The sequence below is a fragment of the Schistocerca americana genome, chromosome 6, assembly GCF_021461395.2.
Source record: "Schistocerca americana isolate TAMUIC-IGC-003095 chromosome 6, iqSchAmer2.1, whole genome shotgun sequence".
Taxonomy (NCBI): domain Eukaryota; kingdom Metazoa; phylum Arthropoda; class Insecta; order Orthoptera; family Acrididae; genus Schistocerca; species Schistocerca americana.
The window spans coordinates 216,090,125-216,106,856 of record NC_060124.1 but is presented as its reverse complement, the minus strand read 5'-3'; the positions used below and the strand labels follow the sequence as shown (position 1 = coordinate 216,106,856).

The following is a 16,732-nucleotide window of genomic DNA, read 5'->3' as shown; positions in this document are numbered from 1 at the left end:
GAGAAGTGGACTTACTCCTCTACCACTTCCTGTGTATTTCCAGCTGCATATTTTAAATATAGAAATCACTTTAGATAAATGCAGAATATAATATTTATTAGAAAATTATCAATCAAAGCTTACAAACTATCGCTGATGCAGTAATCTCAGAAGAACAATCAAGCTTCATAAAGGGATGTTTGTGTAATGATAATACATTTATAAGAAGACAAATTATTGAAACCCTTTGAGAACTTGACTTAGAAACGTGTTTGCGTTTATCGATTTTGAGAAAGCCTTTGACAAGGTAAAAACTCTTTATTAATACCATAAAGAGTCTATATCTATGTACAAAAATTGTTTTAACTCCAGTTTCGAAAATGTCAGATGAAATTTTAATAAATCGAGGCTTTCCACAAGGGAGAAGTCTATCACCCACTTTATCTAATTTATATATTAACGACCTAGTTACGAAGTTGAAGGATGAAATATATTTAGGAACTAAAACAGGATCTATAGTCAACTAAACACCCTGCTAGATGCTGATGGCCAGATAATTCTACAGAAGACACAAGATAATTTACAAAAACCAGTGTGCAGATTGAGCCAAAAAACGATATATTACAACTTAACTGTGTCTACAGATAAAAAAAGACAATGTGTAGGGAAGCAGCCTACTCACGCCGTACAAAATTCACATCAGTTATTCCATTGTGTGCCAGCCAGTCCGCTGTAACTAGCTCTGACGTCATAAATGTTGCGCAATACTTTAAAAATCAAGTAAATAACCTTAAACGTTTCCAGCATGTCAGGAGTAATACTAAATCAGTATGTGTTGAATATCAGGTCAATAACTTTAACCATTTTCGAAATTTGGATGTTTTTCTGTAAAAATCATTGGCGCAACAGAAAAGAGCTAGAAACTCAAAAATTTATGTTTAGATTCCTTTTTCATAATAATTTAGTAGAAACAGTATTCTGGATCTCACAAATTAAAATTTTAGTTGAAATTCATGATTTTCTGGTTTTTGTCTTAGAAATTAAGGAAGCAAGCTAGATTAAGTAGGCGAATAAATAAAGCTAGGATGTTTAAATTTAAATAGAAGGGAGATCCGCTACAATCATAAAGATGTGAGAAGTTTCAACTGAATAACTATAATACTATAGCGATAGCGTATCTCCAAAGGGCAAGTTCAGAGCTCGTCTACTGCGTGTAGTGTAATTAAGTTAATTCTCTCGCCCAAAATATTTGACTTAGCCACGTGAGACTTTTATTATGATTACTTACCTGTGTGATGATTGCACATTTAAATTGAGAGCTTCATCGGCCATCAGCAAAGGAAGCAATGATTTATTCGATAACTTAAAGTGGTGCATTACTAGCCCAGCGGCTAGTCGGGAGAGCGGATTTGATCAGGCGTTCCCTTAGCCATCCGCACCGCCGCTTTATATATAAGAACGCTGTGTGAGAGAGGAAGACCCCAGTTCTCTCCAGACGCTGATTAGCGCACCACCTGTGCCGGGAGTCGCGTCGCGTCGCTATCATTGCTATAAACAGCCTCGGATACTGTAATATGTTACTCGGGATACACGTAACCATGAAATCGTTTTCGAGTGAAGTTTTAATTCTGGGATGACTTTAATGATCTATCTCCAGTTTGCGTATGTCATATTTTCACATGCCGCCGCGGGACAGACATTCTACCATAATTTAGCGTGACATTTGATAAACATTATCATCAAATTATGGCGAGCATTCACTTAAACATTTAATTTGAACAGTTATAGTTGCATCAGCGCATTAGACTCTGAACTGCTCTGGTAGTTGAATTGTGTGGATTCTTTTTGGTCTGTAAATTTCAGAATATAGTGAACATTTTAGAGAGAATGGTTTTTGATTATGAATCCCAGACAATCTCCTAACTCCTCAGAGCTATAAGCTGTAGCTATAAATGTATTTCTCAGATGAAGTGGGCACTAGGAATTCTAATTACAGGTTTCAAGTTTTGCTGATCACTTTCTGGTTGCCAATATTGTAGTTAGAGAGCCAGTGTTGAGAATGGCAAACAACAGCAATAATACAAAACGTTTATTATTCTAATAATTCCACCCGCCGCCCCACATATGGTGCATCGGCCGGAAAAAAACTGACTAAAAGTGAAGGTGATTTTTTAATATTCGGATTCGGGAGTGAAGTGCGACACGCAACTGAGTAATAGAACAGTGATAGTCGTTGGTTGGTTGGTTTTTTGGGGAAGGAGACCAGACTGCGTGGTCATCAGTCTCATCGGATTAGGGAAGGACGGGGAAGGAAGTCGGCCGTGCCCTTTGAAAGGAATCATCCCGGCATTTGCCTGGAGTGATTTAGGGAAATCCGACAACACAACATCGTAGAGTGTTGCCAGTAGCGGATTTCAACACGGAAGCCAGCAACAGCACCTCTTGGCGTCAACGTCCCTTCGGGTGCTCAAAATGGTTCAAATGGCTCTAAGCACTATGGGACTTAACATATGAGGTCATCAGTCCCCTAGAAAAAAATGGTTCAAATGTCTCTGAGCAGAATGGGACTTAATTTCTGAGGTCATCTGTCCCCTAGACTTAGAACTACTTAAACCTAACTAACCTAACGACATCACACACATCCATGCCTGAGGCAGGATTCGAACCTGCGACCGTAGCAGCAGCGCGGTTCCGGACTGAAGCGCCTAGAACCGCTCGGCCAGAACGGCCGGCTCTTCGGGTGCTCAAGCCCAAATGGGGTACGGAGGAGATCAACCGACGTCTCGACTACAGACACCAGGTACATCGGATAGCTCGTCAAGGGTATCCTAGAATTCGGAGTGGAACCGAGTACTCCCCGCAGGCGGTGCGAGAGCCACTTAGCGCTGGAGCACCTGCAGGCCCGCTCACAAGCACTAAGCGCCGCCAAGGACGCTGGCCTCACCTCCGGGGTGCAAAAGCTGAGCTGATTCGACGGACGTCAGCTAGAATACAATACGCAGCTGAATTACCAACAGCCGAGGCTGCTGCGGTAGAACTGCGACTTGTAAACATTGTGAATGAGTAACTGAACTATCTTTTAGAAAACCTGACAGAAGCAGCATACGTTTTAGACTTCAGCACAAAACTAAATACACATTTTACCCTTAATTCTTCTGGAAAAATTGACAAACAGAACTGGTCTCAAAATTTCAGCTGAAAAAACAAAATTCATGACAAATATAAAAAATGCACCAAAATACATAGAAACACAAATAGGTAAAATAGAGCGAGTAAATAAATTTAAATATCTTGGAGAAACTATACAGCTGAATGGACTAGAAAAATCTGCAATAGATGTAAGAATTGACAAAATGGAAAGAGCATATGGTTTGACCGAATATATTTACAACAAGAAATGTATATCTAGAAAAACAAAACTAAAACACTACCCCACAGTGGTACGACCAGAATGTTTATATGGATCTGAATGCCTAACGATGCACTATATGATGGACAAACTAGAGGTACTGGAAAGAAGGATTATTAGAAACATAATGGGTGCAATGAAAACTGCAGATGGGTGGAAAATAAGAAGTAATGAGGAGATCTACAAAAATATAGAGAATATATCTGAAGTAACGGCCAAACGAAGATTAACCTTTTTTGGACATCTCTACCTAATGGATGGAAATAGACTAACAAAACAAATACTCCTATATTTCTGGAATAAGAAATCGACAAGAGCATGGATTACAGAAGTACGAAAAGATCTTGAAAGAAACAACATCAAAGAATCAGAAACAGCAGAAACAACCGTTTTAAAAACAAAATACTAAATTTGGAAGGCTTTCAAAGCAGAAGAAATAAAAAATCGGGAACATCATGGACAGATGAAAGGGAGAGACTTCATGGGGAGAAAATGAGGGAATACTGGAAAAATAGGAAACAACAACAAAGTAAGAAGAGGAACTTAAGTTGTTAACGTGATCCTAGTTGGTCAATACGATTGTAAAAAAAAAAAACTGAACTATAATAATATTTTACTGGCGTCGTTGACGCTTCACGTGCTCCCAACAGGTACCCTGACATCACTCAGAGGTGTCTTCACTCTTCCCTCCGTAAATCGGAATGACGTGGATTATTTCTCAATGGTGCAAGGTCTAAACAGTGCGGCAAATCTGAGAACCATACGATGCCAGGAACTTCTCTTTACGTTCTGGAACTCGTTATAGCGTTCGCAAAGTCTTGAGTGAGTCTAATTACTTTTGTATCTTTGATCAGTTTTACAATTTGTTAGCCTTAATTTTCCAAAATCATTCGAGGTTTTGTTTATTTAAGTGCGAACGTGGCTTTTACAGTAACTTTGATATCGGAGCGGTTTCTTCCAATATCATTAAATGTTAATTCATTACGCTCCCGAACTAAGTATTTAGACTGAATTACGATCAAAATTCTTTAGTTCAAATCTTCTCAGAGCCGTTAGCGTTATAGTAGGAACACACGGAATATTCACGCAGTTCAGTATTGTGACAGGTTCATGCAAATTCACCTACATCAGAAATGTGCACGGCAGTAATTACTGTAAAAATAAACACAAAAATTTCAGAATCAGTCTCATAGAGGCAAGTGTAGCCTAAATAGGGGATCTCTTGTGAAACTCAGCTCGCTCTTTTCCTCCCTGAGATCCATAGGACTGTAGACAACGGCCCTCCGGTTGATGCCGTGTTCCTATACTCCAGGAAAGACTTTGACAACGTCCTGCATTGTCGGTTAGTGCAATAAATACAAGCTTATCGAGTGTCGGACCAAATCAACTGCATTCAAGATTTCCTTTAGGACGGAACTCAACACTTTGTCATTAACGGAACAAAACTGACAGATGTAAGAGTAATTTCCTGAGTACCCCAAGGCAGTGTAATAGGACCCTTAATGTCTACGGTGTAGATAAATGATTCAGTAAAAGGTGTCGGATGCTCTTTAACATTGTTCGCAAATGATGCGGTTGTCTATAACGAAGTAGTAACGCCACAAGACAGTACCTATTTTCAGAATGACCTGCAGGGGATTGATGAACGATGCAGGCTCTTCTACTTGTCCTGGAACGCGAATAAATGTAATTTATTGCGCATACATAGGAAAAGAAATCTAGTAATATAATTATTGACGATAAATTGCTGGAAATTGAATCTGCTGTAAATTATCGAGGAGTAACTATCCGAAGCGACCGTAAGTGGAATGATCACACAAAAAAAAAAAAAAACAGTAGAAAAATCAGATGCCAGACTGAGATTCATAGGGAGAAAGTTAAGGAAATGTAACTCATTCACGAAGGAAGTTACCTGTAAGGTGCTTGTTCCACAGATTCTTGAGTATTGCCTATCAATGTGGGATCCTTACCCGATAGGACTGATAGAAGAGACAGAGAATCAGCCAGATCGCTGATCGATCATCAGCGATCGGCTTGTTATCTTTGGCGCGTCCCCGGGCATGAGCATCTTTGCGTTTTCGGCTGAGGCGCGCGGGACGGCGAGAGGCAGTCGATTTGGGGCGGCCGGTGAGACTGGCGGAGTCGTGGCTCGGGCGTAAGCACATGTGTGATGTCTTTTACGCTGCGGCTGTTTGCTAATCGTGAAACTCCTGCGGCGGTTACTGGTTGCCTGGAAGGCATTTCATACAAACTGTGCCAAGCCTCGCAGTGAGAGGGGAGTCCGGAGTTAGTGTTGGCCTAGATGTTTGTACAAATTGAGGTTCCCGTGTGAGAAGCACGGCGTGGGCCTGTTGGTTGCTTCGTCCTTCTGGCAGCCACCGCAAGCGGATGTTCGGCCAGAGTGTCTACAGTTTGTGGTGAGCATAGTGTGAACAAGTTCTCGTAGGATGTGCTCCCAGCCTGACTCTTAACCTGTGTTATTTGTGGGTGCCGACCCCTTGCCTGTTACTGCTTCCGGGTGTTCTGTAAGATTTCACAGCAAAACTGTGTTTTTGAGGCATTTTTTGTTTCTGGCTCAGCCTCCGCCTAGAAAGGGGAAAGATTTGGGCCTCAACTGAAAAAGGGGGGGGGGGGTGATTGGACATCTTTTGGAATTCCTTAATGTTGTAATTTAAACATATTAAAAAATTGTTCTTTCAGAATAAGCGCCTGTTTCTTTGGGACACTGCAGTTCAAACAGGAGTGGCGTAATGTTAATGAGTATTTGTTATTCGTCAAATGAAGTGTATTTAATGTCTTGCAGTTTTCTGGGGCACACAGCTGTGTTATTGAACTCATTTTGAAGTGTTCTGTCGGGTGAATGATTGCTCCCCACTTCAGTGTATTCTTTTGAGTAGTATTGTAAGGTTTTTTGGATATTTGTCAGTGGGGTGCACTGATTCAATTTTGTTTTTCTCTTTCTTTTGAATTACGGAGAATTGTTTAGTTTATCTGGTTATTGGCTTAACTCGCGCTTGACGCACTAAATCAGCTGATATTGAAATTATTTATTTTTTTATTCCTGTTTAATGTCAGACAGATTCAAATGTTGGTTGGTTGGTTGGTTTTGGGGAAGGAGACCAGACAGCAAGGCCATCGGTCTCATCGGATTAGGGAAGGACTGGGAAGGAAGTCGGCCGTGCCCTTTGAAAGGAACCATCCCGGCATTTGCCTGGAGCGATTTAGGGAAATCACGGAAACCCTAAATCAGGATGGCCGGACGCGGGATTGAACCGTCGTCCTCCCGAATAGATTCAAATGTAACTTCATTTATGTTATTTGAAATAACTATGTTGGATTGACCTTAATGAATTACGTGCAATCGAAGTAAGGGACCCAGTCCTTCGTTAGTGCTTAACAGTGGCGTGTGGTTCGGGTTGTGAGCCCCGTGCTCGGACCAGAGAAGATCCCACAAAGAACGGTGCATTTCGGCACGGGATTGTTCAGTAGCGCGAAAGCACAACAAACTGCAGAGGCAGAAGTTACAAGAGAGGTGTTGTGCACCACAGAGAGGTCTGCTGTTTAAATTTCGAGAAAATATTTGCCTGGAAGTGTCGGGCAATATATTATTTCCTCCCACATACAGCTCGCAAAATGGTAACGACGAGAAAATTCGAGAAGTTAGAGTTAATACAGAGACCTACCGACAGTCATTTCTCCCACGCGCCATTCGCGAGTGGACCAGGGAAGCGGGGATCAATCAATGGTGTCTTAAGTACCCTCGACCACACACTTTAACGTAGCTTGCCGGGTACGATATAGATGTAGATGAGCAACTGTTGCTTCTTATATTTACGTTAAAATTTGGAGATACTTATTAATGTCAAATCCAGCAACTTAAGGGCGAAATAAATTTCCTGTGTGAAATACAGAATGTGTTTTAAAAGAAGTGTCGCGTATTCCTACAGAAGGTAGTATTGGTCACAACTAGAACAACTTTAATGTAAGCACACGAAAACGAGAGATGTCATCCGTTGAAGATCCGAAGTTCACAGCCTGCATTTTATTAACAGACGAGGCAGTTTCACAAGAGGTGGCATAGTAAAGTAGCATCATACACGGCTTCAGTATCAATGTATGGCAGGAATCATCGGTGGCAGGTACGTAATGCCATACACTTTAACAAACAGGTTAATGACTGTTGTGTATGTCCAGTTTTTGCGCGATGAATTACCCGAGCGGTTGAGAATATTGTCCTTGTAGAAAGGTAACAACAGTGTCTTATTCACAACGGCACACCACGTCATTTTATACGGATCGTATGACGGCACCTCACCGCAACGTTTCATAGGTGATGGATTGCTCGAGGAGGTTCAGTAGTATGGTATGCCCGTTCCCTGGATCTGAATCCGTTGGATTTCTGGCTGAGACGAAATTTATCCTAAGTCATGGGTGTAAGTCCAACACATCGACAATTTGCAGACGTTATGGGAGCCTGTGACCAATGTATGTGATCCAATCCGAATGGAGTCAATTGTATTTGAAAGAGTACGTCAATCACTGCGAAGCAGGAATAAAGGATGTGCGTAATGTGTGGTAAACACATGCAGAATTGTCTTCTTCTACGTAACAGGCACATATGAAAGAGATGGCAGATTAGTCGATATCTCAACAGGTGTTAATTTCAGAACATTTCATTAAAGAAACTTTTATTCTAGTTTTGAACAACAGGGGGGAGTGTTGCACCTTGACCGCGCGGGATTAGCCAAGCGGTCTGAGGCGCTGCAGTCGTGCGCTGTGCGGCTGTTCCCGGCGGAGGTTCGAGTCCACCCTCGGGCATGGGTGTGTGTGTTTGTTGGTTCAAATGGCTCTGAGCACTATGGGACTTAACTTCTATGGTCATCAGTCCCCTAGAACTTAGAACTACTTAAACCTAACTAACCTAAGGACATCACACACATCCATGCCCGAGGCAGGATTCGAACCTGCGACCGTAGCAGTCCCGCGGTTCCGGACTGCGCGCCTAGACCCACTAGACCACCGCGGCCGGCATGTGTGTTTGTCCTTACGATAATTTAGGTTAAGTAGTGTGTAAGCTTGGGGACTGATGCCCTTAGCAGTTAGGTCCTATAAAATTTCACACACATTTGAACACATTTGTTGTACCTTGAAACACAAAGACTCTCTTTTACAGCCAGCCCTGTCTTTTCCAGACAGGTTTCGTCCACTATTTTTTAACTAACTTACGGCTGTAGTGCGAAGTCTTCTTTTTCATGGAGATGTCCTGCTTTATCTGTCGGTAGCTCCTCAGCACGATGCTGTTATCAGTTTGTGAAAATAGCGCTTGTGTTTCACACATCCACGATGTACGAGCAACGAAGTGTAATTCGCTTTCTGTGGAGCAAGGGGCGAACATCCATCGAAATCCGCAGGGAAATGCAGCCCATGTATTGAGAAAAGTGTCTCGCTTTGAGAAGTGTGAGGAGGAGTAGGAGGAGGAGGAGGAGGAGGAAGTGTTGTGAGTTCACAGTAGGTGGTGAAGACTTGCATGACAATGAGCGTTCGTGAAGTCCGCTGTCGTCGCTGGGTGACAGCAACTTTCCCGCATGGATGTAATGGTGAAAGTGGATCGGCGTGTGCACGTCAAGAAGATTTCCTCGGAGTCTGGCACTTCGTATTTTTACTCTATCGTTCACGGGTCCGTAGGGTATCGGAAGGTTTTATGTTGGTCGGTGCCTGAACGGTTTGGTGACATCATGAAAGGCAAGCGAATAGTTGCTTCACTAAATAATCTGCAACGGTATTTCGCACTGTTACTGGCGAAGCAGCGTGGATACTGCATATCACGCCAACACCGAAGCAGCAGAGCATGATGTGGAAACATCTGGATTCACCTGTGACAAAGAAATTCTGGCCGCGGTTCTAGGCGCGCAGTCCGGAACCGCGCGACTGCTACGGTCGCAGGTTCGAATCCTGCCTCGGGCATGGATGTGTGTGATGTCCTTAGGTTAGTTAGGTTTAAGTAGTTCTAAGTTCTAGGGGACTGATGACCTCAGAAGTTAAGTCCCATAGTGCTCAGAGCCATTTGAACCATTTTCAAAGAAATTCTGTTCAGTGTCATCTATTGGCGAAGTTATGTCAACGGTCTTCTGGGAACGCCGTGGACCGCCTCTGCTGGATTTCGCGGCTCTGGGTGCAGCCATCAGTGTCGTCAGCTACTGTTCCACGCCGTCACGTCTGTGGGCTGCCATCAGGAAGAAGCACCGAGGGGTTCTCAATCTAGACGATGTTGTTATCCACCACAGAGCGAGGCCACGTGTGACAATCAGAACCGTCGACAAGCTCCCGTCACTTTATTGGCTGAGTGTGGACCACACACCATACAATCCGGACCTCTCCCTAGTGATTTCCAAGTTTACAGTCCACTAAAGAAGTTCCCGGCAGGATGGCGATTCTCGTTAAACGATGGAGCCCAGACAGCAATACCACGATCGTTCCACAGTCATCCGGACGATTTCTACCACAGGAACATCTCGGATTTATTGCTACGAAGGGACAAATGTCTGAAATGGCGTAGGTACTAAGTTGAAAAATTGTGTAGGGTATGTAGAATAGTATACATATTTGTAGCCACCTGTCAGTACCTCATTTCGGCCAGTAAAAGTTAATTAAAGGCAAAGACTTCCTGATTACGGCCTTGCCGCAGTGGATACACCGGTTCCCGTGAGATCACCGAAGTTGGGTGACCATCCAGGCCGCCATGCGCTATTGGCATTTTTCGGGGCGCACTCAGCCTCGAGATGCCAATTATGGAGCTACTCGATCGATGAGTAGCGGCTTCGGTCAAGAACGCCATCATAAAGATCGGGAGAGCGGTGTGCTGACCCTACGCCCCTCCTATCCGCATCATCATCTGAGGATGACACGGCGGTCGGATGGTCCCGGTAGGCCACTCGTGGCCTGAAGACGGACTGCAAAGACCCTGATTCGCACTCGTAAAAGTGAAGTACATTTTCTCGTTCCATTTCGGCATGATAGCATTCCATTTATATGTGCTGCAATTATTTTTCTGAAATTACATAGAATTACTTCGGAAAAGTAAGGCTTTTCCAAAAATGAAATACGGTTCCCGGTTCCAATATGTTCTTGTACCTACGTAAAACTGCTCTACTCAAATTTAAAAGTGTTGGAGGGGATAAAATTTTGTCAATAGTGTATTTAATTGTCTGTGTGTTACATTGTCAATCTGCTACACACAAATAATCAGTAAGTGAAATAAAATTAAGAGGAAGTGCAGTATTATCAGAAACCACTTACAAGTTCAAAATATTTTCAAACAGAAGCTGTTGGTAGCTAAAACGCATTTAGATATTCAAAACAGGGAAAACTATTAAGGCATTAAAGAAACTCAAGTCATTTACAAAAATCACGTTTTACATGGAAGAAGACTATCTTACGGTTCAAGGCGCAAGATGGAGCACAAGTTCAAAGAAAGGCAACACGTTTTGTATTATCGCGAAATATGGGAGAGAGTACCACAGAAATAGTACAGGATTTGGGCTGGAAATCATTAAAAGAAAGGCGTTTTTCGTTGCGACGGAAACTTCTCACGAAATTCCAATCACCAACTTTCTCCTTCGAATGCGAAAATATTTTGTTGACACCGACCTACATAGGAAGGAACGATCACCACGATAAAATAAGGGAAATCAGAGGTCGTACGGAAAGATATAGGTGTCGATTTTTTTCGCGCGCTATACGACATTGGAATAATAGCGAATTGTGAAGGTGGTTCGATGAACCCTCTGCCAGGCACTTAAATGAGATTTGCAGAGTATCCATGTAGACGTAAATGTAGATGTAGAACTAACAGAACATGGCTTAATCGCCCACACATTAGATAAATAGTTTTAAACATACGCAGAATTTTATTCGCCGTGAAACTGTATAACTGAAGAATTAACAATATTCCCCAGGTACCTTTAGTATATTACAAAACAGTTAAATATGTAGAAATTGTAATAAGCTGCACAAATCATAACCTCAAGTCTCACAACAACAAAAACATTAGAAAACGCTCCAGACTGCTTACGGCGGTTTCTAGTTTGCTCTCCTTCACGTGAACCAGTCACTAGTCTCAAATATTGACCAGGAAACATCATGTGTTTCCAGGTACTCTATCATCCGAGAACAACACTCTCCTCTGCTACCTCCTTTAGGAATATGTGGGAGTTTCTTAAACACCCTGTATTTAGGAACTCCGTTTCTCACGTTCACTACCGCTCGTTTTGATTTAGAGATTGCACTGTTATTGACGGCTTCACATTAAGCATCTCTCAAATAACCTAGAACAACACAATTTACGAATCAAAAACGATAGGAAACAGGTCACGTGACTACGCTGCCTTTTCCATACGAATGGAATCCTGTTAAAAGACAACTACATTTTCGCTAATTATATTCACTCTATTGTGTTCTCTTTCCGTGGTGGTAAAGTAATGTCCTTTTTATACAGCAAACCACTCGACAATGGCTTAAAATGCTATTTGTGCAACGAAGAAGACGCTTAAATAACTATAGCTTAGTTGAGAAAAATGGCATCTTCATTTAATAAGTTCGCGGCTGTGGCGCCTATCATGATGCAAGATCTATCCCCTACTAATATTTTTAATGACACCACACCTAGCATCTAACTACTATGACAAAGCATTTGAGCGCACACACAGTGCAAATCTCCGTTCAACAAAGGCGAAAAGACATTCATCAGGGCACCTGATAAAAACACAAAAATAAGAACACGTTCTGGCAAACAGCTGACAACAGACATCGAGGTAAATCTGGGAATAACGCAAGACTGAAGTCCCTCATCAACACTGTTCATTATCGACATCGACGACTTCATCAAGGATTAGATGAAGGACAGAGTACCACAACGTATAAGAAATGGCTCAGGCAAGTTCCTTAATACGTTACTTTTTGCCAGTGACCTTGCAAACATATAAAACAGTGTAGACAAATGACAAACAACAGTACATAGATTACACAATGTAAGCTTAAGTTGTAATCTGAAGATACCACAACAAAACAAAAACGTTTTAAGGAAAATACCCGTTAAGAAATAAGGTAATCATCAGTAACATAATAACAGAATAGGTATCCCATTTCCATTACCTACGCTATGGCATAATTTCTGAATTAGAGAGAGACATAAATAAGAAAACTGATCCCCATCAACTTATATGTCCCACGACAAGAAGAAAATGAGAGGGTAAAATGAGATGAGAAACTGAAAAGAAATTTTATAAAGTCATGACGCTTCCCCGCTATGGAGCAGTAAGTTTGTCATTAAGACCTCAATATCTAAGGCAACTTGAAGTATCGGGAATGAAGTTCCTCAGATATACGGAAGGCTGGAAATCAGAAGAAAAAAATAAGAAATGAAGAAAAAGGAAAGAACTGGTGACACAACCATTAACTGAAAAAGTAATTTAACAAAAGGAAGACTGGAAAGCGCATGTAGTGCATACAGGATCTCAGAAAATCCCACAACAAGCAATGGAATGCTATCGCACTCGAAGAAGGTGTGTGCAGAGGCCAAGGAGGAGGTAGACTGGAACAGGCAGAAGAAGGAAAATGACTCTATGACGCACGAAAGTGATAATTTTTATTGAATTTCGGTATTCTTGTACAGTTTTCGTCTTCGGTTATTCCCAAGTATTCTGTTAAAAGCTGTTTCTTACAAAATAGTGTCAAACTTTCATTGTATCAGTTTTTACGTGAAGCTAAAAGCAATGTCTAAACAAAATATAAGTTGCGCTATATGTAATAACCTACTATGTAAATTATTTGGGTGTCTGATCATAAAAAAAACAACCTGCGAAGGCAGATATTACAAGTTCAGTAGAAGATAATGTTACGAGGGTCACTTCAAAAGAAATGCAGACTATTTTTGTAAAAATACAGTTTTCATTCTGCATGTGCGAAAGTTTTACAGTGTGTAGATACATCCTTCCCGTTGTTTTCAAAGTTAGTTCAACCTGTTCCCGTGAGTGGTGCCGTCACAGCATGTCTTCAAAATGGCTGCTACACTTGACGTTCGTCAGAAGCAACGTGCTGTCATGGAATTCCTGTGCTGTAAAAACGAGACAGTGGGAAACATCAACAAGAGGTTCAGAAAGGTGTATGGAGATGCTGCTGTCGATCGCAGTACTGTTAGCCGGTGGGCAAGCAGGTTACGTGATGAAAGTGGGCACGGCAATATTGATGACTGTCCTCGTAGCGGCAGGCCTCGTACTGCACACACTCCAGACAATGTGCAGAGAGTTAACGAATTGGTGACCGCTGACAGACGCATCACAGTAAACGAATTGTCACACTACGTTAGGATAGGAGAAGGAAGTGTTTGCAGAACACTGAAAGTGTTGGCGTTAAAACAGATTTGTGCCAGCTGGGTTCCCAGGATGTTGACAGTGGCTCACAAGGAAACAAGAAAAACGGTATGCAGCGAACTTTTGGAACAGTACGAGAATGGTGGAGATGAATTTCTTGGAAGAATTGTAACAGGTGATGAAACATGACTCCATAATTTTTCACCAGAGACGAAGAGGCCATAAGAGGAGTGGCATCATGCAAATTCACCCAAGAAAAAAAAATTCAAAACTACACCTTCTGCTGGAAAAGTTATGGCTACGGTGTTTTTCGGTTCCGAACGACTCTTGCTTGTGGACATCATGCCAAGTGGAACCACCATAAATTCTGATGCATATGTGACGACACTGAAGAAACTTCAAGCTCGACTGAGTCGTGTTCGACCACATCGGCAAAAGGAGGATGTTTTGCTGTTGCACGACATGTCAGTCAAAAAACCATGGAAGCGATGACAAAACTCGGATGTACAACACTGAAACACCCACCTTACAGCCCTTACCTGGCTCCATGTGACTATCATCTCTTTGGGAAACTGAAAGACTCTCCTCGTGGAACAAGGTTTGAAGATGATGACCCCCTTGTGCACTCTGCCAAACAGTGGCTCCAACAGGTTGGTCCAGAATTTTACCGTGCGGGTGTACAGGCGCTGGTTCCAATATGGCGTAAGGCAGTTGAGAGGGATGGAAATTATGTGGAGAAATGAAAATATTGTTCCGACAAAACTCGGATGGACAACACTGAAACACCCACCTTACAGTCCTGACCTGGCTCCATGCGACTATCATCTCTTTGGGAAACTGAAGGACTCTCTTCGTGGAACATGGTTTGAAGATGATGACTCCCTTGTGCACGCCTGCCAAACAGTGGCTCCAACAGGTTGGTCCAGAATTTTACCGTGCGGGTATACTGGCGCTGGTTCCAAGATGGCGTAAGGCAGTTCAGAGGGATGGAAACTACGTGGAGAAATGAAAATATTGTTCCTAAAGGATATTCTACATACTGTAAATCTTTCAAACATGTAGAATAAAAGATGGATATTTTTTAAAAAAGTAGTGTGCATTTCGTTTGGAGTGACTTCGTACGAAGAACGTATACCAAGAAAGTCATTGGACCTGTGGTCTTAGATGCGAAGAAAATCACCCTACTATTATTTCGATAAAAAAATTACTAGAGAGCAGCACGTCAGCTTACACAGGTTTGAGGATGCGTGTCGTTTATACGAGACTTTTGTAGTAAATAAACACAGGGAATAAATGCAGGAACGCTGGTTATGGTTAGGGATGCAGGAAGGTGGAGAGAAAGAGAGAGAGAGAGAGGGACAGACTGACAGAGAGGGAGAGAGAAGAGAACGCTGGTCGCGCAGCTTACCTTGGCCTTGTCTCTCATGGAACCTCTGCCGAGAACGGCCATCTTCGTCATCGTGTCCTCCTGGAGCCTCTTGAGGGAGTTACCCTTGGGACCGAGTAACTTGCCCACGAAATTGAACTGCAACAGACGGCAAAGAGGACGCCTTTAGTGTACGACCGTGTGCTCCGAGCCATCTAATTGAAGCGCTCGTGAGCATACACACTCACTCACACACACACACACACACACACACACACACACACACACACAGAGTGTAGCTCGCGTTGCTTGCACGTCTGACGTCATTAACTTACGCGGGGGGGCCTCGCTCCACCCTTGCTCCCTGACCGCAAAGAACACGGCGGCTGTGACTTTTTCGCGGAAACGTCTGTGACACGCCGGACGTGCGGTAGCGTTCTAGCTTCCCACGCCCGGGTTCCCGGGTTCGATTCCCGGCGGGGTCAGGGATTTTCTCTGCCTCGTGATGGCTGGGTGTTGTGTGATGTCCTTAGGTTAGTTAGGATTAAGTAGTTCTAAGTTCTAGGGGACTGATGACCATAGATGTTAAGTCCCATAGTGCTCAGAGCCATTTGAACCATTTTGAACCACACGCCGGAGCGCAGAGTGTGGGGGTGAGACATCAAACGGAGAGCCGCCCCGCCGTCAACCCCTGCGGTACCGGGCGGCGACGCCCCCCTTAATCTGGAGTCTCTACTCGCCGCCGGGCAAGGAGACGTCTCGTCTCATCTCATCGCTGTAATGAGATGGAAAATATGGCTGCGCCTCTGCCCTTTGCGGTAAGGCCGCTCCCTACCATCTACGCCCGCCGGGATAACGCAGGTGTCTCGCTATTACGGGAATTAATTGGACTGGGCACTCCCGTGTTTCACAAGAGTGTTTCTTTTTCCTGTATATCTTTGCACAGAAATCACGTGAATTGCTTTAAATTGGGAAAATAGCAAATGAAGAAGTTGGCTTTCTCTTGGTGAACCACCATGTTTTGGAGTAAAAGGGTGGCAAAATTGAACTGATTATGCAACAGTGCCAACTTCGGGACCACCGATTTCGTCCAAATTTATAGTTAATGCAGGGTTTAGCCAGAAGTGAAAGTAATGGAGATGGAAGCTCCTAATGGCCGAACGTTCAGCAAGAAATAGTATTTTTGGTGTTGACTGGTCGAGGCGTCAACCATTTATTTTAGCAAAGACCTCAGCAGCGGTTGGCTCAACCGAAAGAGTAGATAAAGGTAATCCGTGAGTCCTACATTAAAGTCTACCTGGGGAAACCAATTATTCTGTTATTCCGTCACTTACAGCACAAATAAACTGAAACAATTCTTAATGCATCGTATTTATTAACATTTTCATAAAGACCTTGAAAAGGAAAGGCAAAGCAAAATGTACAGTTGTAAATAAATTTCCAGGAAGGGATTGCAAGCCATTCACTAGAACATCATACTTAAAAGTATTTTTAATATTTTACAGTTGATGATTTACACGTGATGTGGTGATGGAATGAAATGAAATGAAGTCCCATGCTTCTTTACAGAGCGTAGGGGAACGATGCGGGAGACCCGCACCGCCTTACTAG

The 16,732-nt window shown here is 42.8% G+C and overlaps 1 protein-coding gene across 1 annotated transcript in view; it reads right to left on the bottom strand.

The window, feature by feature from the left end:
- LOC124620058 (KH domain-containing, RNA-binding, signal transduction-associated protein 2-like) overlaps nucleotides 1-16,732 on the bottom strand; it is a 328,914-nt gene that overhangs the window by 97,797 nt on the left and 214,385 nt on the right. Inside the window, exon 3 of the mRNA XM_047146726.1 lies at nucleotides 15,164-15,280. Within this exon, the coding sequence (XP_047002682.1) occupies nucleotides 15,164-15,280 (117 nt within the window). The remainder of the gene's footprint in view (nucleotides 1-15,163; nucleotides 15,281-16,732) is intronic.